The 23781-nt window shown below is 44.7% G+C and overlaps 2 protein-coding genes and 1 pseudogene across 8 annotated transcripts; all 3 read left to right on the forward strand.

Moving 5' to 3' along the window:
* Positions 1-209: 209 nt before the first annotated feature.
* Positions 210-4542, forward strand: LOC120788334 (keratin, type I cytoskeletal 13-like). Its single transcript, XM_040124078.1, has 6 exons — positions 210-593; positions 1875-1957; positions 3107-3263; positions 3482-3643; positions 4100-4225; positions 4321-4542. Exons 1-6 carry the CDS (start codon positions 210-212, stop codon positions 4540-4542), a joined length of 1134 nt encoding a protein of 377 aa, XP_039980012.1.
* A 5289-nt stretch (positions 4543-9831) lies between these two features.
* Positions 9832-13988, forward strand: LOC120788332 (keratin, type I cytoskeletal 13-like). Of its 7 annotated transcripts, XM_040124074.1 has the most exons (8): positions 9832-10227; positions 10906-10988; positions 11747-11903; positions 12185-12346; positions 13139-13264; positions 13351-13571; positions 13822-13831; positions 13902-13988. In XM_040124074.1, the coding sequence occupies exons 1-8, from the start codon at positions 9832-9834 to the stop codon at positions 13986-13988; spliced, it is 1242 nt and encodes a 413-aa protein (XP_039980008.1). The 7 variants fall into 7 exon arrangements, with proteins under 7 accessions (XP_039980008.1, XP_039980002.1, XP_039980003.1 ...); XM_040124068.1 differs by lacking the exon at positions 13822-13831 and having other exon boundaries at positions 13865-13988; XM_040124069.1 differs by lacking the exon at positions 13822-13831 and having other exon boundaries at positions 13868-13988.
* Positions 13989-16842: 2854 nt separating this feature from the next.
* On the forward strand, positions 16843-22004 carry LOC120784231 (annotated as a pseudogene).
* Positions 22005-23781: the final 1777 nt, after the last annotated feature.

Below are 23781 nucleotides of genomic sequence, written 5' to 3' on the forward strand. Positions count from 1 at the left end.
TCCTCCCAGGTTTGGCACCAGCTCTCCATCCTTCTCCTCCACCCACCCCGCGAACTCATCTGGCGCTATAAAAATCTGCCTCTCTCTCTGAGCTCTCCACTTTCTCCTCTCCAGCTGAAGCAGAAACACAGCCTCCTTTACCCTCAACACCAAACACAATGATATCGTTTGGCTCCAAAAGCTCCAGGTCGGCCGTTGGTGGAACCTACATGGGCAGTAGTAGGTCCATGTACGGTGGTGCCGGTGGCAGACAGGTCCGGATCTCCAGCGGTGGCTCCTCCATGTCCATGTACAGCAGCGGAGGTGGTGGAAGTGGTGGAGCTGGCTATGGCTTCAGCTTTGGTGGAGGTGCAGGTGCAAGTGCAGGGATCAGAGTGGGCGGTGGCGGTGAGATGGACATCTCCGCCAACGAGAAGTCCACCATGCAGAACCTGAACGACCGCCTGTCCTCCTACCTGGAGAAGGTCCACAAGCTGGAGTCGGCCAACGGCGACCTGGAGCTAAAGATCAGACAGTTCCTGGAGAACAAGGTTTCCCCCACCGCCAGAGACTACAGCGCCTTCTACGCCACCATCGTAGAGCTGCAGGGAAAGGTAGGTAACATCATGGTCACGGAAGGTGTGTGCACATACCTGTCAGCTTAAACACATCATCCCACCTCGCTTCCATCCTGTTCTGTAAGTTTCCCCGACCCACAAAAATTCCCCTGACTCTTCGGCGGAAGTGACAGCATGAAAACTGACAGCGTTAGCGTGACGACAGCAGCAGGTTGTTTATGTCACGTCACAGACAGAGAATTTAAACATTTTGTGAGTATAATCAATGGTAGATGCATAAAAGTCAACCTGATTATACCACATAACCACATGTTGGAGAACTACATTAGATCATGCACACATGGACCAGTACACCCAGGAGGAAACTGTCTTACCCGTCTATTTCATTTCATTTCGTCAGGGTCCACATTTGAAAAGTATCCCACAGTACTTTGGAAGGACTGAAAAAAAAAGGGACATGAGATGGATCCTGGCAGACATGTCACTCTTCCCAAATTTCGTTTAATCAATATAATGACGACTTGTTTCTAAAGAAAATTCCTACATAAACCTAAGAATAGAAAGAAGAAGAAAGAGCCGAGAAAACAGAAACCTAAAATAAAAATGAATGAAACACCACCACACTTCAGACTGCGGGAGGTCTCACATCCTCTAAATACACCGAGTAAGAGAGTGTGATTTACTGCTGAGAGCAACAGGACACGTTTTGCAGTGGAGACCGACTGACATCTGACATTTTCCTCTCAGCGTGCAGATTGGACAGCGCTGCAGGGGCTGAGCTTGGCCTTCAGGGACCGCCGCAAGACATGGCAGCGTGAAACTGAGTAGAAGAATGTCTTGTTATTATTTCACCTCAGGCCAAAGGACAAGGGATGAATCCTGTTGTTTTAGGCAAAGAAAAATCTCGTCAGCTGCTGGTAGTTCCTGCTGACGGAGCAACGGAGCTGCTGTTGAAACATGAGACACACAGCAGTCAACACTGCAGCCTCACAAAATGAATCTACCGTCAGCACCTTTAACCTCTACTGTTCGAGTCCGGCTGGAGTCGGATGGCATGTGTTACGTCTGCTACAGAACACAGTACATATCCGCTCCGTGCTGCGTTCTCCTTCAAAATCTGAATTGAAAAGGGAGAAATGAATGTGTTATTTCGATGCTTTCTTTCCATGTGTTTGCATTAATACATCAGAATATGGTTATTTCTCCGTCTCTGTACATGGGGAACTTTAAAATAATGGTAAAAATCCCTGAAATTCTCCGTTGACAAAGAGTGAACATTAGAATCTAACAGCGTCTCTTTGCTCCTTCATCTTCCAGATCCAGGACACTACCAAAGTCAACGCTGGCACCTACCTCTGCATCGACAACGCCAAGCTGGCCGCTGACGACTTCAGGGTCAAGTGAGTGAATGAAAAAAATCAGTCTGAGCGAAGGCTCGCTTCGGTGAAGTTTGGCACGAGAAATTTTGTCCCAAACGGAGGAAGTTATCGAGGCTTATTATGTGCCACCACCCAGGTTTACCGCACGAGACGTGGTTTACACACAGGTGCTGCTAACTGAGCGTTAGCTTCACTAGCTTCGTTTTCCCTCCGCAACACGAACTGAAGACTCGGGCCATTTCCTGTCCCTGCAGCAGCAAAACACCAGTTTCCTTCCAACATAGAAACGGCTGCTCATGTGTTCATTCAAAAAAAAGAAAAGAAATACATTCATCATCGTCATCAAGGTTCTCTTCCTGAACTCCCATACAATCCTTTAAATAAGATGCTACTTTAAATGTCTCCGTTTTAGACATTGTGAATGCTTCACATCCAAAGAGACGACAAAGTTCTCCGAACAAAAGACGATAAAAAACCAAAACGACCTTCATTTCACAGGCCGCACAAATGCGACTTTCTTCCTCCAAAGCAGCGCTCTGAGCCGTTTCTGTAGGAAGAGGCAGATCGCCGGATCTGATGGAGGCACAAATAGAGTCAAACAATCATATTAAACACCTTTTCCCTCAGAGATAGAAAATCAAACACCTCCTCAAACCCATATCACACATATCCGTCATCCAAGGTCCATTTGCTGGACATCCCATTTAAATATTTAAAATAACACATTTGTAAGAATAAAGTTTTAGATAAGTAAGTAAAGGACTCAATTTTTAAAAGAAAAGAAAAATACTGCGGTTTCATGTTGTTACGATGCGAATCAGATCTTTATCGTGGACGACTGGTTGCAGCGGATAAACCGTCGCTATGCTCATGTTTATTGCTACGTTTCAGCCACACTCCCATCCGGACAATGTGAACCGTGACCAACGGATGTCAGGCGTCATAACACAGTATATACTGTATATATAGTAATGATAGTTTGCAAAAAATGATAAATTGCAAAAAAGTGCATTACATCTCTGATCCAGTGAGTGTAGATGGGTTGTGAATCATCAGGGGTCCAGCAACCAGAGATGCAAAGAAAACAGCGATTAATTTACACTTCGGAAAATGATCTTCATTTATTGTTAGAAAAGAGATTTAGAAATGAACTTCACGTCTGTTGTTCAGGTTCGATAACGAGCTGGCCATGCGTCAGTCGGTGGAGGCCGACTGTGGCGGGCTGAGGAGAGTCCTGGACGAGCTGACTCTGGCCAGGACCGACCTGGAGATGCAGATCGAAGGGCTGAGGGAGGAACTGATCTACCTCAAGAAGAACCACGAGGAGGTCAGTGTCCTCTCAGATCTTATTGAGCAGATTGGGCATTGGGGTAAATAAATTGGGTAAACAGAATTAAACACAACAGGTTAAAGATAAATTAATCCAGTTCCCTCAGAGACTAGACATGTCTTAGTGGACCTAGGTTTGCTGCAGTCAGATGGAGGTTTAGCGAGTGCTGAATCCTCACTTCCACCTGTGTCTCCTCATCCTTGCTGGTTCTGTAGGACCTGCTGGCTCTGCGAGCTCAGATGAACAGTGAGGTCCACGTGGAGGTGGACGCCGCTCCTCAGCAGGACCTCACCAAAGTCATGGAGGAGATCAGAGAGCACTACGAGGGTGTCGCCACCAAGAACCGCAGAGACCTGGAGTCCTGGTTCCAGACAAAGGTGAGGATGTGGTGTTGAGTCACACTAGTGCTGCGGTTCTGGGGATGGTCACGTCTGTTGGTCCACCTCTCTGGTCCAGACTGAAATATCTCTGGATGGATCGTGACGAGGATAAATCCTACTGATTCTGTTGATCCTCTGACTTTTCATCTACAGCCACCATGAGGTTCACTTTTGTGATTATGAGTGAAATATCTCAACAGCATTCGTGACCTTTCACTAACATGGCTGGAGACAATAGACAAATATACCCTGCGTTAGACAAGGTCATGAAACAAGAAAGTCTCAATATACTGCAGGTTGAAGGAGGAAACATAATTAACATGATTTCTTCGTTTTTCTACTTTATTATATCCTGTATGTACAAAGTAGTTAGTAAACACAGATAGATGTGGGGGAGTTACTTCACACCTCTGGAGAACTAACTCAATACTTCCGTGTTTTCGCTCTCTACAGACAGAAATACTAAGCAAAGAAGTGGTTGCCAACACAGAAACCCTCCAGATGTCCAGTTCAGAGATCGTAGAGCGCAAACGGTCGCTGCAGGTCCTGGAAATCGAGCTGCAGTCCCAGCTCAGCATGGTGAGCGTCACGTCACATCTCAGAACATGTTGTCAATTCCAGAGAATTTCTGAGGCCAAAAGCTGACTGAACCGTCTCCGCTCTGTGTCCTGCAGAGAGCGGGGTCGGAGGCCACCCTAGCCGAAACTCAGAACCGGTACGCCGTGCAGCTGTCGGGTTACCAGAACCAGGTGGGCAGTCTGGAGGAGCAGCTGATGCAGCTGAGGGCCGACCTGGAGCGTCAGGGACACGAGTACCAGATTCTGCTGGACATCAAGACCAGACTGGAGATGGAGATCGCCGAGTACAGGAGGCTGCTGGACGGAGAGTGCAGGTGAGACACCTTTGGCTGTGTGAGAATTAAAGGCTATTTACAGGGTGAACCGCTAGGAAACATGTCGTGGAGGCCAGTACCGGAATCTGACAACAGGAGCAACAATAACAGAGGGTCTGAGCGAAATTGACCAGAGGGTTCAGCAAGTGTTTGTCACATAAAAAACAAGGTCAGAACCAATGTTGACAGGAGCCGGTTTATTTCTTCTTAAAGTTCACGTTTCATTGCCATGGAACCGGCAATTTTTCACTTGATACTATCCGATCTAATTTTTATGCCGGAAGACGTCAAATGATTTTGGGGCTTCATCACTGTTCATTTGACTGATTGAGTAGGTCCAACATTTGTACATGTAGCTCTGTGTACTGTTCCCCTGAAACACAATGTTTAGAGCACGACGGGACGTTGAAACTGCAGCTGAAACTCAGGACATTCAAGTTATTCTAGGGTTAAATCTATTTTGGGTTTTGTTCTCTGCAAATAAATAACTTTTGGGCATCTGACATTAGGCTTTTTCACTCAGATCCAACATCTTGAACATTTTATCAGAAAAAAGCTTTAGAAACAGCATCAGCATCATCAGGACTCTACAGGTCTCAGCTGAAACTTGGGAAAATCTAATTATTTGATCAATAATTAGATTCAATCTAATTGAATCTAAATATATCAAATCAAAAATTTCCAACAAATGTATTAAAAACATAAAATTATAAAACATAAAATTAAATCCTGCTGCAGGTTTCAAAAACTGGGTAAGAGTCGTACTTGTTGGATCAAATTTGATCCGAAAACAGCTGAATACACATCCAATAACAACAGAAATCGTTGACAAAGGCTGTGGCCAGGATAAAGCAACGACAGAGCAAATAAGAAAATACAGAATTTTCTTTCATAATTCATTAAAACTGGCTTTGAAAAAATGCCCAAAACATCAAATGAAGGGGAAAAAAATCCTCCTGGGATCAAAGCACATTTATTACCAATTACTAAATGATAATTATTAGTGTTTATTTATTATTATCTCCAGATTTTCACTGTCCCATGATTATGGGCTCAAATAAGGGTCCAAAAGTGGTGTGGCTCTTTGTGAATCTGCGTCAAAACCCTAAATGAGAAACTCAACTCTGTGAAGTTGTAGCTGCAGAAAAAACAGAGAATGAAAGTCTAAATTAAAACGTGTGCGAAAGTACAATAAAAATAAATGAAAAACGTCAAATCTGTACTTGTACCTTAATGCAGTTCTTAAAAAAGCTAATTTTTCCCTCGTTCTTTGTATAAAATGACCCTTCGTATAAATAGAGCACAAATATGATCATCAACTTCAACTCCTCGTCATACAGGTTTACAGAGGACGATTGTTTATTTAACCTCCTCAACATTAGTATTGATCCTAATTTGAGCTCATACATTAAGGCTCTAAATAGCAGGATATTAATAGGTCATATCTTCATCCATCAAAATAATAAACATCTGAAAACAAATCGGACTCTTCTGTTTGTCTCTTTTCCTGCAGCCTCTCCTCCTCGTCCTCCTCCTCTACCTCCACCTCCACCTCCACCTCCACCTCCAGCACCAAACAGAAAGTAATCACAGTTATAGAGGAGATTGTGGATGGAAAAGTGGTGAGCTCCTCTTCATCAGAGACCTTCAGCGAGGCCCTGTGAGCACCAACAGGGGGCGCTCTCGCTGCTCACACACACACACAGACAAACACGCAAATAAAAGTCTGCTGAGGTGCCTCAAAATCAAACCTGGTCTGTTGTGTTTTCCGTCCAAAGAGGCTGCAGTTCCTCTAGTGGCCACTAGGTGCTGCACTAGGATGAGAGTAGAGATGTTTGGGAATAAAATGATCAAAATCAAAGTATTGATAAAAAACCACAAATATCTTTCCCCTTATCCGCCGAGTCACGGTTCATTCTTTAAGAACAGTCGGAGCTTGTGTCTGAAATTCAGGTGTTCAGCATCTCTGTGCGTGGGGCTGCAGCCCCGTCCAAAAACATGAGGCGAAACATTACAACTCTAAAATCCGTGACCACAGAAAACCGGCCAGAGCAGAAGAAAAACACGTCAGCAGCAGCTCCGCAGCGCGAGAGAAAGAAGCTCCGATTCTGTTTCTCATCTCAGATCGAATCAAGAGTTTACAAGAGATTACAGTTCTGTATCAGCTGCCATGATCGTCCAGTACGAGGAGGCCAGAAGCCCCTCGATTTCACACCTGAGGTTCAGCTGAGCGACCCGGGCTTCACCTCTGATCCCCAAACGTGCCGGGGACACTCACTTCACACACCGGCAACTGGCAACCACTTTACTTCTGGGGGGGTTGTGCACAACGTTCCACGGCGTGACCGCAGATCACGACTTCACGTCTAACATCCTGCCTACAGGCCTGACCGACAGTTCGGGGGAAGACGTTGACCTACTTAACACGAACACTGACTGCCTTTCATAAAAGAAGAGTGCGGCTCGTCACTGTTGTGACGGAACATATGCAAACAGTGTAAAAATAATGTTTTCGATTCCCTGTGAGTGTTTAGGCTTCGACACGAATGACAGATGAATGTGTCCTGTACCGACAAGTCCTCCGACCCGGACCGCCACGTAAAGGTCGTTCGTCCCCACCCTCTGGTACGACCCATGGGAGGCGTCCCGGACCTTCGCCGTCACAGGACGTCATTAAACACGCCGTTGAACGCGTGGAACCGTCATGGTTTGGTCGTTAACACTTCCTTAAGGTTAGACGACCTTCATCGTCATGGTTACTGTAATGAAGGTGCAGTTCAACAACGCCCGACCCATCCATCCAACCTCCTAACGCGGACTTTGTCGCTCTTTATATCACGTCACCCGACGTCCTCCTTTTGCCTCCCGTCATAAGCGCTACGGCCACCAGAGGGCGCCTGACAATGAAACATAACTATGGGGCGTAATAAGCTGCTCGCACAGACGACCAATGGGGATGCGTTTCACAGGTGGACAGTCTCCCTGCCACAGACAAACGGCCAATAAAACTACAGCTAACCTTAACCCTAAAACCAAGTCGAGACTCTCACGATTAGCTACAAAGAGGATCAGACGAAATCTCTTTATTTCAGAAAATGTCCTCCCTTTTCAACAATGACTGAACTTTACAAAATGTCCACACCTTCTAATGATCTACCTTAACTTTCCAAAGTATCCGAATTCTAAGCACATGTCCTCACTTTATAAAAAGCCGTCACGGTCCAGGTCTAGAACCGGTCTTCACAAAGACAGAAGTACACACACAAACTAAGCTCCTATAAAACTCCTCCGTCCATGAAGCTGCGGTCAGTTGGAGTTAATCTTCAGCCACGGGCTCAGTCCGTTTACGTGGACATTAAAGGAAGCCAGGTAACCCCGGTGACGCCCACAGAAGACGGGCCCGTGACGTGCGCGTCCGCAGCTCGTCCAAACACAGGGACGGGTTTGACTGTCAGGGGAAGAGAATTCAGGCTGAGTGAGGCAGCGGGCGAAGTGGGAGACCTCACCACCTGCTGTCACCTGAGCGTGACGCAGGGTTTATTCTGAAAGCTATTCTGACCAAAGCTTACGAGGCTAAGTTGTTAGAAGAGACGCCTCGGAAAACGGCTCCGAATCAACGACAAACCGACGGTTCAAAAACTCAGGGGGCAGGTGAAGATGAAAATATTTATCCAAGAAGAGAAAAAGTGGAAAGTGAGGATTTTTGGAGCTAGAGGACAGTTTTGGGTGATTTTGGTTTAATCTGTGAAAGGAGCATTTCCGCACAGTGTTTCAGTGTTTTACTGATTATACTCGTGTGTATTTTTACCTAAGGTACACTTCCAATACTAGACTTTTACTTGTAATGGAGTATTTTAAGTTTCACAATGGCAATTGATGATGCCAGGCTGCCTGCAAAATAAAAATACTCCATTACAAGTAAAAGTCCTGGATTCAAAATAACCACGTCAGTGCAAGTACAGAAGTGTTATCAGCAAAATGTGGTTGGAGTATCAAGGTAACTATTTTCTGCTGTAAAATGTTCCCAGTCACTTTGATCAGATCATTGATCCTGAGTCGCGGAGGCTCCAGCAGCGTCGTCATAGACAGGGAGTTTAGTCCACTGGTTCCCAACCCGGGGGTCGGGCCCCTCCAGAGGGTCGCCAGGTGAACCTGAGGGGTCGTCAGATGATTTCACGGGAGAGGGAAGAAGAAGAAGAAAGACAGTTCTGATTCACTGACCTGGAGTCAGTTTATGAACTTTCTTCTTGTCTCTTTTTGAAATATCAGATCATTTTACTTCTTCCAGCTTCAAACTGTTACTGAGATGAAACCAAATGAGAGTTTTAGGGGGGAAATGTTTTGGGAAACAACATCTGAACATAACATGACATGAGGACACAAAACAAAGAGGCGGGAAAACCCTTGGATTGAGCTCGTCTTTGTATTTTGAGCTGATGATATGTTTTAATTCAGCATCTTAATCTGTCCAGTAACTAGTGACTACAGCCGTCAAATCAATGCCGTGCAGTAAGAAGTAGAAAATTTCCCTGCGACGTGTAGCGGAGAAGCAGTGGGAAGCAGCAGCTGCTTATGGAACCAACTCTTGCGTTGGTTCCATAAATATGATTAATGTGATTCTGCCTGGTTGCATGAAGATTAGCGGGTTAATATAATGGAGTACGTTGGTGCTACATCTGGACCTGAAGTTGAACAGCTTTACCACCAGCTTCACACAGACCTTTTGTTACTGTAGACCCGGTTTCTGGGTAAATAGCGACCTGTTAGCCGGGCCTGAGTGAAGAGCATTTCATTGTTTGCTTGCACAACAACAGAAAGGGGGTGGGGGGGACCTGCAGGGCCGAAATAACACACACAGCTCAGAAACAGGTTTGGACATGCAGAGAGGAATCCAGGTGGGTGTTAGACAGAGGAGGCCCCAGGGTCTGAAAGGTACAAAAATCTGAAGCAGATTAGATTCCATTGGGTTTTACAGAGGAAGACACAGACCTGAACAAACAGCACCGTTGAGTCACCTGAAAGACCTTCCAGGCACAGAGAGCAGAGCAAACACCGAGGGGCTGGATGTGATATCGTTGAGCAACAGGCCTGCACTTAAAATTCCTGCTGCGATTCATCTGTGTTTGCTCTGCTTGTCATCTTCCTGGCGGCTCGGCATGTGTCTCTTGCCCTGAGGTGTGCAGTGGGGGCCGGACCCTGGACCCCTCCCTCACTTTACAGAGGCATAAAAGGAGCCGAGTCCCACTCTCCTGCATTCCCTCCTCTCCATCCAGAGCAGGCAAACTCCTCCACCATGAACACCTACTCTCGCTCCGTCACCTTCTCCAGTGGACACCGTCTCGGGTCCACGAGGGCCCCCAGCGTGTACGGAGGTGCCGGAGGCTCCGGGGTCCGCATCTCCAGCATGAGCGCTCCCAGAAGCTTCTCTTTCGCTGCAGGTGCTGCTGCCGGTGCTGCTGCCGGAGGCGGCTTCAACCTGGCCGACGCCATCGACATCTCCGACAACAAGAAGATGGCCATGCAGAACCTGAACGACCGCCTGGCCTCCTACCTGGAGAAGGTCCGCAACCTGGAGGCGGCCAACGCCGACCTGGAGCTGAAGATCAGACAGTTCCTGGAGAACAAGACCAAACCTGAGGGACACGACTGCTCTGCATACAAGGCCGTCATCAGTGACCTGCAGGACCAGGTGAGACCAGGTTCTGATTCTGTACACAGATTTGTCACTATCCTAAGGTAAGGCTGTAGAAGAGGCACAGAAGAAAGACTGGAAATGTGAGATCATGTGAAAATGTCAAGATAAGAATACTGCCTGAAACCGAAGATGCTCCGTTTGTCTGAGAGCTTTTCACGCTTGAAAACACAAGCATCGTCCTCACTGACACGAAACCCCCCCTGGCAGGTTACAGTGGCCGAGGCAGGCAGGCACGGTCTGTCGCGTCCTGCAGGATGAGTACAGGGGCAGCCACACCCAAACAACACAGACACCGACTGCGGCTGCAGCATTCAGGCTCACGACAACAGAAAACCACTAAAACAATAACGGGAACTTTGACTTTTATTTGCATGGTCTTATCTTTTTTAAACCAGTTGTGTAGCTGTCTCCCGAACCTTTCACACTCGTTGTATTCACCCTCATCTTTACACTCAGGTGAAATAGGAAATCAAGAAAAGGACACACTGTAAACCACAAAATAAAGTTTTTAATCTTCAGTATTATTTAAGACACAAAGGCAGCCAGACGCTGGTGACGGCTGTTAGATTCATCTCCTTGAAGCTGAAATACTTCGAAAAGTCATTTGTTTTTGAGTCTCAGTTAAGTTTAGAGACACATCCGGCCTAAATCTGTGTGTCCTTCTGTCCTCAGATCTTTGACGCCACCCGTACAAATGGATCTCTCTACCTGGCGGTCGATAACGCCAAACTGGCCGCTGATGACTTCAGGGTCAAGTGAGTACGCGAGCACAGGACATTCACATCAGAAACCGCGGCTGCGCTCGGCTTTTACGCGTAGACAACTGTAGGGTGATGTCGTATTGGAATTCACTTCCTTTACTGAGCTGGTTTTTCTGCAACACCCAAAATATCTCTATGAACAGAATTTACTGACACAGCCTGAAACATTTTTCTTGAAGGAATAGAAAGACTTAGTTGCTTTGAAAAACGACAGGAAGTTAATTATAAACTGCTGCACAGGCAGCAGTGGCTGTGGAGCTTCACTCAGAAGCTTCTCGTTTTTAGGTTTCCTTCAGTATCACAGTGACCCAGTGACAGTTGTCTGAACGTCCACGGCTGCAAACGGGAGCTGATCTCAGCTGGTTCAGCAGCTTTTAATCGGACAGTTTGACTACATGTAAAAACACATATAGTCTAAATTACGGGAACATGATTATCCCCCAAAACTGAAGTAAGATAACAAATAACAAAAAGAGTGAAGAAATCCATAGATTTTTATTTTTTTGTGATGCACTGTTTGTTTACAGTACTAATCCTCCGAATGTCAAACCCCCCAACCTGCTCTATGACAGCTTTTGTTCCGTTCTTTCTTTGTGAATAATATTTAATGGAGTTCCCAGTAGCATAGCAATCATTTAGCAGTCAAGTACTTGACCAGACATCAGATGCTGTGGTTTTCCGGAGAGGCCAGTCTCTGAGCTTTCCGTGCTTTGGATCAAGCGGCTGATGTGACTGATGCTGCTGCTGTGCAGGTATGAGAACGAGCTGGCCATGCGTCAGAGCGTGGAGGCCGACATCGCCGGGCTGAAGAGAGTCCTGGATGATCTGACGCTGGGAAGATCCGACCTGGAGATGCAGATCGAGGCACTGAGGGAGGAACTCATCCAGCTCAGGAAGAACCATGAGGAGGTGGGCATGAAACCGAAAACTGCTCATTATCGCTTCATCTCAGTTTATTATTTTGATGATTTGATTCATCATGTTTTTAGTCCATGTTTTGAAACAGCAGATTTGTTTGAATAAGAGCCAAAACCCTTAAAGGATTTAAATTTAAAATGATATTTTAAAAAAAGCAGAAAGCAAACTTCAGAAAATTGGATTTATGGCCTAATAAACAATTAGAAAAAATGATAGTTTCTAATCATTATCATTGACAAATTTTTCAGTGATCTGGATGTGTTTTCCCGCAGGACCTGCTGGCCATGCGAGCTCAGATGAGCGGTCAGGTTAACGTGGAGGTGGACGCCGCCCCTCAGCAGGATCTGTCCGCCGTCATGGCCGGAATCAGAGAGCACTACGAGAACGTCGCTGCCAAGAACCGCAGAGACCTGGAGTCCTGGTTCCAGGCCAAGGTGAGCTTCATAAACCCGCTCTTATCAAGAAAATCTTGACTAGATTTAATTAAGCACACTCCCCAGTGTACCCATCTTTAAGCCGTAGTATCTTTGTAATGACACGCTGCCAGTGAAAAGCTCCTTTTTGTGGAAAAAATATTCTGACCCTGTAATTTAAAAGAAAAACTGGGGGTTTTCCCATTCACTTCAGTACAGTAAGGTGTTTTCTAGCAGCATCTAGTGGCTGTTAATGGACCCGCAGGCTATACGATGCCTGACCCTGTTACACTCGACAATATAAAAACCTACACAGCCAGCGGTCTTCTCACAACCTTGACAAATTCTACGTAATTTTAAATCTCTAAGTCTCCTGATTCTATCTGTGCAAAGCGTTTTAGGATCCTCATGTCACATATCACAACTATTGTTGACACAGATTTGGTTCTGACTTGTGGCTCCAAAGTTTGTTCCACAAAAAAAAAAAAGTCCAACCACAGTGGTTTTCTTTCAAACGCCACCAGGTTATGACGTTTATGAAAAGGGTTGAAGTACAGTAACCTTTTTATTTTAGGAGCATTTATTTCAGGCTTGTGCACAAAAATGGGGGGGGGCATAAATCACCACTGGTCAAAGAAAGTGAGTATTTAAAAAGTCAATAATCTAATTCAATCCATCAAGTACAGTGAGAAATAAAAACACAGAAGTGTTAATAATAGAAATGACAAACAGTAAGGTGTCGTCTACATACATGCTGATTTATGAGCAGTTTTAAAACAGACATTTTTTTCTTTCGTTTTGTTGTTTTTATAGTCTGAGGAGCTCAATAAGGAAGTCGCCGTGAGCACCGAGTCTCTCCAGTCATCACGCTCCGAGGTCACAGAGGTCAAACGCTCGCTGCAGGGTCTGGAGATCGAGCTCCAAGCACAGCTCAGCATGGTGGGTTTCTACCTTTCCTTGGTCCTTTTTAATTTTGAAGCAACAGAGTCTGTACATCTCCTGACACTGTGTTTTCCCCCCGTTAGAAAGCGTCTCTGGAAGGATCCCTCGCCGACACCCAGAACAGGTATGGCGCCAAGCTGACAGGTTACCAGAGGCAGGTGTCCGCCCTGGAAGACCAGCTGGCTCAGCTGAGAGCCGACCTGGAGCGTCAGGGGCACGAGTACCAGATGCTGCTGGACACCAAGACCAGGCTGGAGATGGAGATCGCCGAGTACAGGAGGCTGCTGGACGGAGAGCTGTTGAGGTGAGTTGACCAGTCCATACTGGGATAATACTGGGATACATCAGATGTCAGATGTCAACAGGTCGGCATTGTCTTGAGACGAGATGAGACAGATGAGACAGTCAAACAGCGGCAGCCGTCAACCGTCTCTAAAATACATTTAGACAAAGGCATCATAAAAAGATAATTTAGGACACTTAAAAAGATTTGTGTTCAAATAATTAAATGTAAATAAGAGTATAACAGTTTCACAGCTGACAGCAGCCTGAAGTACCAGCACCGTAAGAAGCTTCTTTAGCCTGCTGAGTTAACAGGAGTCTTGTTTCTGTGTTTTCCTGCAGCCCCTTGAAGTCCACTACGACTCGCAAAGTGCTGATTGTCACCAAAGAGGTCGTGGATGGTGAAGAGGTCAGCTCCAAGACTGAGGAGACAAACTGAGACAACAAACATCTGTCGACACGATGCCAACCGTTCTCAGAAATACACAAATAAAACACTTCTGATGAACCGAGATCTTTGTGTGTGTGTGTTAGTATCTGTTCTCTTTGATATCGTTATCATATTATTCTATATAACTTCCTCAAACACTGTCCGGGGCCTTTCTTTCCAATTCCCTCTGTCTGATCAGTATAACCGGTCAGATTTTTTGATCCACTCCCGTTTGCCGCGTTTAAGTTACTGCATTACGCTGTTAATACAAACTCAAGGCTCCCTGTTACCGTTTCAAACTAAAAGCCGCCCAGTGTTTCAGTGGACAGGAACCCTTCATTTATTCACAGGGATTTTATTGTGAGACATGGTACGTTGTTCGCTACTACCGGCTACAGATGGCTGAGACATTGACAGGCATACACCCACAATACCCTAGACGAGTGATCCAGAACAACACAGCCTTGAAAATGTCATGATTCCAATGCTGAATTTATTAAAGCCGTAGAAATGTATACGACAGGCGCCAGGAGGTTATCCAGCCTTGGTTTTTCGCCCGCCTGTATTTGTGGCCCGGCCTTTATTCGTTTGTGTCAGAGACCTGGCTTTTAATTGACTGCCGGTTTTTGTTTGAAGAAATGCTGGTTATATGTTATTATCCTGTGTGTGTGACCTAGTCGGGACACTGAGGCCTTGATCTTTAAAACTGGGGCTGTCTTTAAATTTGAAATCTCTTAGGACAGAAAACTCAACCCCCAGGGTCTAGATCCAGCGCTCTTTGGGTTCAGCTCAGGTTTTCCTGAGGCCGGCTCACTTTTACCTGGGGTAGATCGCCATATTAATCTGGATCCAAATCTGTCGACAGCCCGACCACTAACCACCGATCAGACCACAGACCTGAGTCATCATTTCAGCAGGATCCCGACAGGGACAAAAGTACTGACTTCACAATAAAGAGCAAATATTTGTCTGGGTCAGTTCACTGTTCCAGTCTTTCCATGTGTCACCCTGGTTTTGAAACAGAGCTTCTAACAAACACAGGGAGAGTTTTTACCACTGAATAACTACATCGTTATGGTTAGAGCTGCATTTTGCGTCGATGCTTTTACTCCGATTCAATCACTGCAGCTCAGAACAACACGAGGAGACTTTGATGAATAGAAAAACGTTAAACACTAATTATGATGTGTGCAAAAGTTTGGGCCCCCTACTAAGTCAGTACTCAGTGACGCCCCCCTCTGGCAGATACCACAGCCTGCAGACACTCTGTGTAGCAGCTCAGTGTCTTTCTGGTCCCGAATGGTGGGTTCTCAGCCTCCTCCTGCAGATCGCTTCAGGCTCTGTGATGTTTCAGTCTGTCCTGCTCACACAGCAGCTTTAACATCTGCCCACAGATGTTAAGTGATGTCCCCCCCCCCCCCCGCCAAAGACTAGTGCGTGCTCCACATATCTGGAGCCCCGGCCACGGAAATGTTTCTGTACAACGCCACCGCTGGTCAAAAAGCACCACATCGTCCTTTCGAGTTCCGCCAGAGGGAGCAAGATCAGACCAGAGCGTGAAGATTACACAACCATAAAACTAAACATCTATTCACCGTGAGCTGCTTTGTTAGTGCAGGAGCTACAGGATCAAGTCACTTCCAAAACTTCTCTACATGTATCTTGTAATTTACCACTTCTGCAGGGAAACACAAAGCAGTCTGACTTTTTACCTCCATTGGGCTTAACAGCTCAAATTGTGTGTGAATGGCTCTGACGCTCAGACAAATGTGTTCATCGATAGCAAAAGAAATACACATGATAAAATTCACCTTTAAAACAGAGGAATAAAATCAATACACGGGGGCATGAATTAAGCCGACGGAGCTCTTGGCTCATGGCGTTAGACTGTAGTAATAATATATTGCATTTCCTTCAAATACAGTCAAGATCAGAAGTACTTTGGACAGTTACACGGGTTTTTTTTGTTCTTCAGGCTCTGAGCTTCAAGCACATTCACTCTGAAATAAAATAATGGAAACTACATCAAAGAGCCAGGTCTCAGCTTTAATTTGAGCAGGTTTACAGGAACGTGGAAAGAACCGTGTCGGAGGAACAGCCCTTTAAACACACAGCGCCCAAATTTGAGCTGCTTCTGTGAAGAAAAGTCGCTGTAAATCTAAGGCGCTAAGTTGACAACGCATTGGTAACTTCATGAGGAAAAATGAGTGTTTTCAGCAGAGACCAAACTTTATCCTGAAAATGCAGAACCTAAAACGTTTTTGGACTTTTTATTTGTAGCTTCGCAGCGACGTTCACACCTGAAACTACCTCTGATGGGATTTTGAACAAAGCGTTTCATCCTTACTGAGTTCCCTGAGGCCGCTGAGCCAGCGAGTCTGGTCTGGTCATCACAGTCCAGCGACACTGAAGTGCCGTTAAAAATTCGGCCTGAAGTGATCTGAACCCGTCAGACGGGCTCATTAAACCCCAGCTCAAATTTTCTGCTTTCACCCCGTCAGCCCTGCTGGTAGTCAGCCAATCTGGCCACTCTCTAAGTGGAGCGAGGACTTTTGCGTGACGTGACTGGATGGTCTTGCTGAAAAACGACGTAGCAACAGTGCTGCTCCTCAGGACCAAAAGGAACTCTGGCGTAACCCCTCTGCATTTTGTGGCAGTGCTGTGGTCGTGTCTGTGAGGAGCTCACTTAGCTCACAAGCAGAGGAATTTTCTCAGCGTATAGACTTTTCTCTGGAGGGCGGAGAGTGTGAATTAAACCTAAACTGTCTACATTTACACGAATTACAAACCTCCTGACTCCTTCCGTTCTTCAGCGTCTCTGTGGACAGACCTGTGGGCTCCGAGGTGTCCGAGGGCCGACTGGATGTCTGCACCTCGGGGCTCCGCGTGGACTGACGGAACCGGTCCATCAGGCGAAGCCTGTCCAAACAGCTGTCTGGCCCCTCTGAGGCATCACCTGGAGGAACAGCCCCCTCACCTGCTCAATTCAGATCGGCTTTCTCTCTGGGCCCCTGGGGCAGCACTGCCCCCCGGCATGTTTGGCATCCGCATCTCCAAGGCACCCTACTCCTTCTCCTCCGCCGGTGCTGCCGGCGCTGCCCTAAACGTGGCCGACAACATCGACATCGCTGGCAGTGAGAAGGCCACCATGCAGAACCTCAACGACCGCCTGGCCTCCTACCTGGAGAAGCTGCGCTCGCTGGAGAAGGCCAACGCCAAGCTAGAGATGAAGATCAGGCAGTTCCTGGGGAGCAGGGCCAGGCCGGAGGGTCACAACTTCACCGGCTTCAACATACGCATCAAAAAACTACATGAACAGGTGAGAACGCAAACACAGAGGAACAGCAGGAAGCTGGGGGCTTCTTTACCCTGAATTCAACCTCCCAGGCAGCTTAGCCTCGCGGGCAGGCCTCAACACGCTCCACCAATCATCTGCTTCGGGTTAAAATCCTAAAACCAGGACTAGAGATACAGTTACAGAGTCAAGTCTTTCCTTAGTCACAATTCTAAGAATCTGATCAGAGTTTATTTGCACAGGAAAACCTGAAAACTAAAAAAGAAAAAAGAAAATGTAAACAAAACAGGAAAAATCACTGGACACAATCCATCACTGGAAGACAAAAAAAAAAAAAAAAACAGACAAGGACTGTGGTGGTGAGATAAAAAATAATAAACTAAAGGCACCTCACCAAATAAATTAATAAATAAGGCCGTTAGGCAACTAAGCTTAGATTTGATTAATGAGGAAACAAAAAGTAACTAAAATGTACTTTAATTCCCATTTACAACCTGCACTCGCACATATTCAGACCAAATATCTTAAATAATAAACTAAAGTAAAAAGGGAATTTTCTGATTTTCTAAAACGCTCAAAAAATTGTACAGAGTTTGGTTGGTGGCTGGTCAGAGGTTTGTCAGCTGGGTGGGGTTGTGCAGGAGGAGTTTGCTGACTCGTGACTTCTGTGTTTTTGAAACCCTGACCGCGGCGTTTAGGTCGCCTGATCTGCCTGTAAGGCCGAACTCAGGGAGAAAAAGCTGGAAATCAATTGAATGGATTGATTTAAAGCTCAGGGAGAGAAATTTACTAGTCAGGTTAAGAAAAAATAACTAAGAATAAAGAGTTCACGTGAGCTTTCAACGTGAACAGGAGTGACTTAAAAAGTCATCATCATTTATACATTTGAACATTTCATAAAGCTGCTTATTTACTGTGTTACTTTATTCGTGAATCTAAGTCCAAAGCCTGGATAAACGTCAGTTAATTAGATGAATTAGACGGATAATGTTTGGTTGAACTCAACTTTTACAATGAAAACTGTGGAAATGTTTTGTAAAGTCTCGGGTTTGTAATAAAGGACAGAAGCAGGTGACTGTTAATCCCCTTGAAAAGGTTCAGTTTCGTCTGTTTAAATGTCGTTTGTTTGTTTCTTTGTCAGTAAATATGTGTTGTGAATATTTGCAGTAGATGATGTTTGACTTGCAAAACCTATTTCAACACCAGAGGACGAGGAGAGATGAGAGTTTCAAGTAGAGGAACCGGTCTGTTGATGCAGCAGGTGGCGCTGGGGGGTGTCAGGTGCGGACGGGTAGCGTCACCTGAGTGTGATGAAACACGAGTCTGACAGGCTGCAGAGTTTCTGTACAACTCAAATACTGTTCAGTTTAAGTTTTACTACTCTTTGTTTTTAATTAGTTTTTAGTTTTTGTTTTTACGTTATTTAAGTTTGAAGATGTATTCATTTTAAATCTAAAAATGTTTTTGAATTAAAAACATTTTTTTTAAAGTTTTAATTTGATTAATTTTTGATATTAGTTTTATTATTAATTCAGTATTTTATTTTAATATTTTATAACTGTTTTTTTTTAGTTTCTCATATAAGTTTCTAAATTTGATTTTGAAATGTTTTTAGAGTTATTTTTTAGGTTATTTAATTACTTACCTTTTTTTTCCACTTTCGTCTTTTTTACATTTTATAAGTTTTCGTTTTCAAACTTTGCACTCAGTAAATTAAAGGTAATTTAAACCTTTATACAAAATGTATGTTTAGAATTTAAGATTAAATGACTTAAAGTGGTAAAACATAGCAGAGGTTTGACCTCAGGGAAATGAAAACACAACATAATCATTTACAAAGACCGGTTCAAAATTAAAAAACTTTATACTTGTGATTTGCTGGTTTTGGGGGCCACCTGGTGGCCAGGAGGCTCCAAGCAGCCACTTAACTCATTTATCTCTCAGGCTGACTCTTGTTTCCCATGTTCAAAGAGGAAAATTAAGCCCGAATGAGATCCGACGAAGCCTTTTAGAGTTTACTCTTCTTTCCTCTGCTCAGATCAACGTCGCTGCTCTTGTCAACGCCAGACTGGCCACCGACGACTTCAGGGTCAAGTGAGCGAGGACGAGAAGCGTGCCATCATCTGATTTCACTTCTGTGAGCGTGGTCTTCCCAGTCCTTTCAAGATTTGGAGCAGTTGCGGGCTAATTTTCGTGACTTTCCAGGCACGACAACGAGCTGGCCATGCGTCGGTCTGAGGAAGGTCCTGGGTGAGCTGAGTCTGAGCCGGGCCGACCTGGAGATGCAGGTGGAGAGTCTGAAGGCCGAGCTGATCCAGCTGGAGAGGAACCACGAGGAGGTGAGACGGATGAGACCAGAGGAGATCGAACCTAACGCTGAGACGGATAAAGACTCAGGGGTGTGACCGGTGTCCTCCTCCCGCAGGACCTGCTGGCTCTGCGGAGGTGGACGCCGCTCCTCAGGAGGATCTGTCCGCCGTCATGGCCGGAATCAGAGGCCTCCAAGAACCGCAGACACCTGGAGTCCTGGTTCCAGGCCAAGGTGAGACCACCAAGACCCTGTCCCTGCTCTGAATGTGGTCACTGCTGCCCCCTACAGACCCAGACCGCCCTCTTTTTTTAACTTAAAACGGTTCTGGTTTTTTATTCATTTATGAGTTTTGTAACTTTTTAGTTGTTTTTCAGTTCTTTGAATTTTAGTTTATAAGATTTATACATTTTTTCTTTTATTCTTTTATTTAGTTTTATAATTTTTGGATTTTATAAGTTGAACTTTTTAATGTTTTATACCTTTTCATTTGTTTTTTTTAGTTTTACGAGTCGTAGTTTGTATGTTTATAACTTCTTTTATTTAGAAGCTTTACCTTTGAAGTTTTGAACTTTTAGAACATTCATTTTCAGTTTTATAACTTTTCATTTTTAAGTGTTTAACGTTTACCTTTTTAAAGTTTTAGTTTCTTAGTTATTCACTTTGGCTGCAAATAAATATTTCCATTATCGCTTAAACTGCTGTTTATTTTCTCACTTTATCATTTGGTTTCTAAAATGTCCAAAAAAACCAAAAACAAATAGTGAAAATGGTGAATATTGAAAAGTCCCCGGACGTCTCGTTTGATCCGACCACTAGAACAAAAGTCCAAGATATTCAGCCGAATGTCACATGAGACAATCAAAGGCGGCAAATCTTCAGGTTTGTTGTTTCTGTTGAAGTAGACCGGTGGTTACGATGTGTATCCTAAAATAGACCAGATTCAATTCTGGGACACTGTCAACATTATTATGATTCTTATTATTGATTGTGATTATTATTATAGCCCCCCGCCCCGAACAGAAAGGGGCTTCAGAGGGGACCAACAGCCGCTACGCCAACATGCTGGGAGGTTACCAGAGGCAGGTGGGGGGTCCGGAGGGGCAGCTGGCCCGGCTGAGGGCCGACCTGGAGGGCCGGGGGATCCCGTACACAGACCTGCTGCACGTCAAGACCAGACTGGAGCTGGAGATCGCCGAGTACAGGAGGCTGCTGGACGGAGAGACGGTCGAGGTGCGTTTGAGATGAAATCTTTCACACACGTTGAAGGTAAAGGTGAATCACAGCAGCCAACCGGTTCCACTGAGCCTGTTTTTGGCTGTTTTACTGAAGTAAGGAAAAAAAGGAAAAAACACACATTTCCAAAGTTTTGAGATACCAAGTCAAAACAGAGTTACTAGGGAGTGTTTGCACTTTGGAGTTTTGAGGATGCTTCTCAGCTGGGAGACGGTGAAAGTATATTTACTCCACTACGTTACTTCAGTACAGGTTTCAGCTGATGGTACTACTTGTGTATTTCTACTCCATTGCATTCATCTGACACTCATAGTTAATATCACTTTTCAGATCAAGATATTACATGTAAAACACATGATAAACTTAAAGAATATGATGCAGAGCTTCACTGTTAAACTACACATTGGTGTATAAAGTGCATATATCAACAAAGTACAACGTTAGGCAATAATATCCATTAATACAAGGTATTACTGTAATATATCAGTCTGAAAGGAGAATCTCTACTCTATTGGTAGTTTTATTTTTCACAATTCAAGTGGATTTTACTTTTAAAATTCTCCGGCTTCACCTAATTTCTAAATGCCAGACTTTTACTTGTGATGGAGTATTTTTAGAGGATTTTTACTTGATCAAAGAGTCTAAATACTTCCACCTCCACCGCTAACTTTAGAGCTACTCCCTTCGTGCCCAGTGTGACAGACGGTAGGACGAGGGTTTCCTTCGGGAGGGGGCACAGAGTACGTAAATGTAGTGGCGACAAAATTGTCACTTTTTCATACAAATGGGTACAAATCGCCCAGAACATCAGGTTCGATAAAAGCCGGTCATGACACTAAATAATGTAACCTATCAAATCAAAAGGCCTTTTATAGCTTTAGGAGCTTTTTTGAATGTTCAGAATATTCAAAATCTCAGGCCGTTCGGTACGAGGGAAAGGAACCCGGGTTGAACGAAAATACTAAATGCTCTGATTTCGTTTTTCTCTTTTTTGGTCCTGTGTTTCTGCAGCACCGTCGTCACCACCACCAAGACCAACCGGGTGGTGACCGTCGCGCAAGAAGTCGACTCCTCCGGAAACGTGGTGTCCACCAGCACCAGTTGGACCAAAAATCCAGCCAGCCGCACCTCCGACCGGTCCCGGTCTGAGCCGGCGGAGGGTCCACGGAATAAAAATGAAGTCTGACGTCGTTTCTGTGGCTCGTGCGCTTTCATCTCGCCGACAGATCAGCTGTTGACCGGTTCATCTGAGAGAGAGACCAGACAGCGGGAAGGATGACACAAAAAAAAGAAGAGAAGAGAGGAAAATATCAATAAAATTAAATCATGACACAATAAATATACTGATAATTACTGAAGAAACTAAGAAAAAAGAAGACAAAAGGAACAAAAATGAAAAATAACATAAAACAATAGTTTTAAAAGGACAAATAAATTAAAAATCAAGTATAACTATGTTCAAATTCAAATGAAGACTTTTTGTATTAATGTGTCAGGAGAGCACATGTAGAAAAGCTTCTCCTCAATAAGATGTTTTCGCCTGTAAAACTACCTGAGCTCTGCCGTTTCCGTCACTAGATGGTGACCAGTGTCATCAGGTCACCGCCACCGGGTCAGGGTCGACGCGTTGTGCTGGTGAGGACTGATCTCACCTGGCAGACGCCAGAAACTGCAGCTCTGACGTTCTTGTGCTCCAGGACACAGAAAGTCCACCGTAAACCAGGTGGAGGCTGCGGTGCTGCTGGTGGGCAGAGCCACTTCATTAAAAAGATTCAGTGATTGTCTCCGTCCCACGTGTCCAGTGTACATACATTTACTCCTCGCAACATCCTACCTCTACTCAAACCAGGATCACCAGCAGGGACGGTTCAGCTACTGCCCAGGGCCCCCAGGAGCCCCGGCTTTACTCCATAGTATCTGGGTCTACGTCATTTCATTGATCACGGATTTATCAGAAGCGGGTGCCACTTAAGTACCATATCACCTGTAACAGGTCCTCCTTCCACCATCACGTGGCCCCGGTCCGGTAGAGGGACTCAAAACCTAGTTTCAAGACCTGAACTGTTTATTGGATATGTTCCTGTGAAGTTTCGTCTTATTACCTTTCTTTACTTTTAGGAAACTTCGGGTAAAGTCGCATTATTCCACCTCAGGAGAACTCTGAGGCTGTAACCGACACTTGGTTTCATCGTCAATACATCTGATTGAACTGATTGTCCAGTGAAAAATATCCGTCATCATTCGCTGATGATAAATTGAGCATATTCTAATAAAAACGCACAGATGCTGTGTTCACCGTCATAGAAAAGTAACAAATTAAAGAAGCTTAGAATTTAAGAAGCTGATACCAGTGAACTTTTGGCATTTTTGCTTAAAAAATGACCCAGATGTTGAATCAGTTATCAAAGTTGTCGCCAATCAATTTCCTGTCAATTGATTAATCAACTAGTCATTTCAGCTCCGGAGTGCTGGTTGGTTTCTGGGGTCAGTTTGTTATAAATTCAAGTACATAAAAGTACAGCGGAAACGATCAGTTGATTGGCAAAAAAATAATTGGCTACTATTTTAAATCATGTAATTTTTCATGTAAAGATGTCAAACATTTCCTGTTCCAGCTTCTCAAATGTGAGGATTTGCTGTTTTTCCTTTTAAATCTTTTAATTTCAAATTTTAAGTTTTAAATAAATCCGAGGTCTGGACAAAACAAACAACGCGAACGTGTCGGTTTGGGCTCTGATTGGCTGTGATGGCTTTTCTCGCGGTTTTCAATCGATCACTTCATTAATCCAGAATGAAAATAATAAATAATTAGTTGCAGTCCAATACAAAATGGCTAAAAATGACCTCCACCTCAACCGACGACAACAGTAAAATGTTGCCTTAATATTAATGCATGGGTACTAATGCTCTATTGATATAATATATGACAGTAAAACAGTCACAGAGGCTGTTCTGCATGAAGC

The sequence above is a fragment of the Xiphias gladius genome, chromosome 3 (assembly GCF_016859285.1).
Source record: "Xiphias gladius isolate SHS-SW01 ecotype Sanya breed wild chromosome 3, ASM1685928v1, whole genome shotgun sequence".
Lineage (NCBI taxonomy): Eukaryota > Metazoa > Chordata > Actinopteri > Istiophoriformes > Xiphiidae > Xiphias > Xiphias gladius.

Bases quoted from the DNA above. Each gene is read 5' to 3' on its own strand.
- LOC120788332 (XM_040124068.1), top strand. From the start codon at position 9,832: ATGAACACCTACTCTCGCTCCGTCACCTTCTCCAGTGGACACCGTCTC. The intron at 10,989-11,746 runs GTGAGTACGCGA...GCTGCTGTGCAG, and splicing joins GCTGATGACTTCAGGGTCAA to GTATGAGAACGAGCTGGCCA. The intron at 13,572-13,864 runs GTGAGTTGACCA...CTGAGTTAACAG, and splicing joins CTGGACGGAGAGCTGTTGAG to GAGTCTTGTTTCTGTGTTTT.
- LOC120788334 (XM_040124078.1), top strand. From the start codon at position 210: ATGGGCAGTAGTAGGTCCATGTACGGTGGTGCCGGTGGCAGACAGGTC. The intron at 594-1,874 runs GTAGGTAACATC...TTCATCTTCCAG, and splicing joins TCGTAGAGCTGCAGGGAAAG to ATCCAGGACACTACCAAAGT. The intron at 3,644-4,099 runs GTGAGGATGTGG...CGCTCTCTACAG, and splicing joins AGTCCTGGTTCCAGACAAAG to ACAGAAATACTAAGCAAAGA.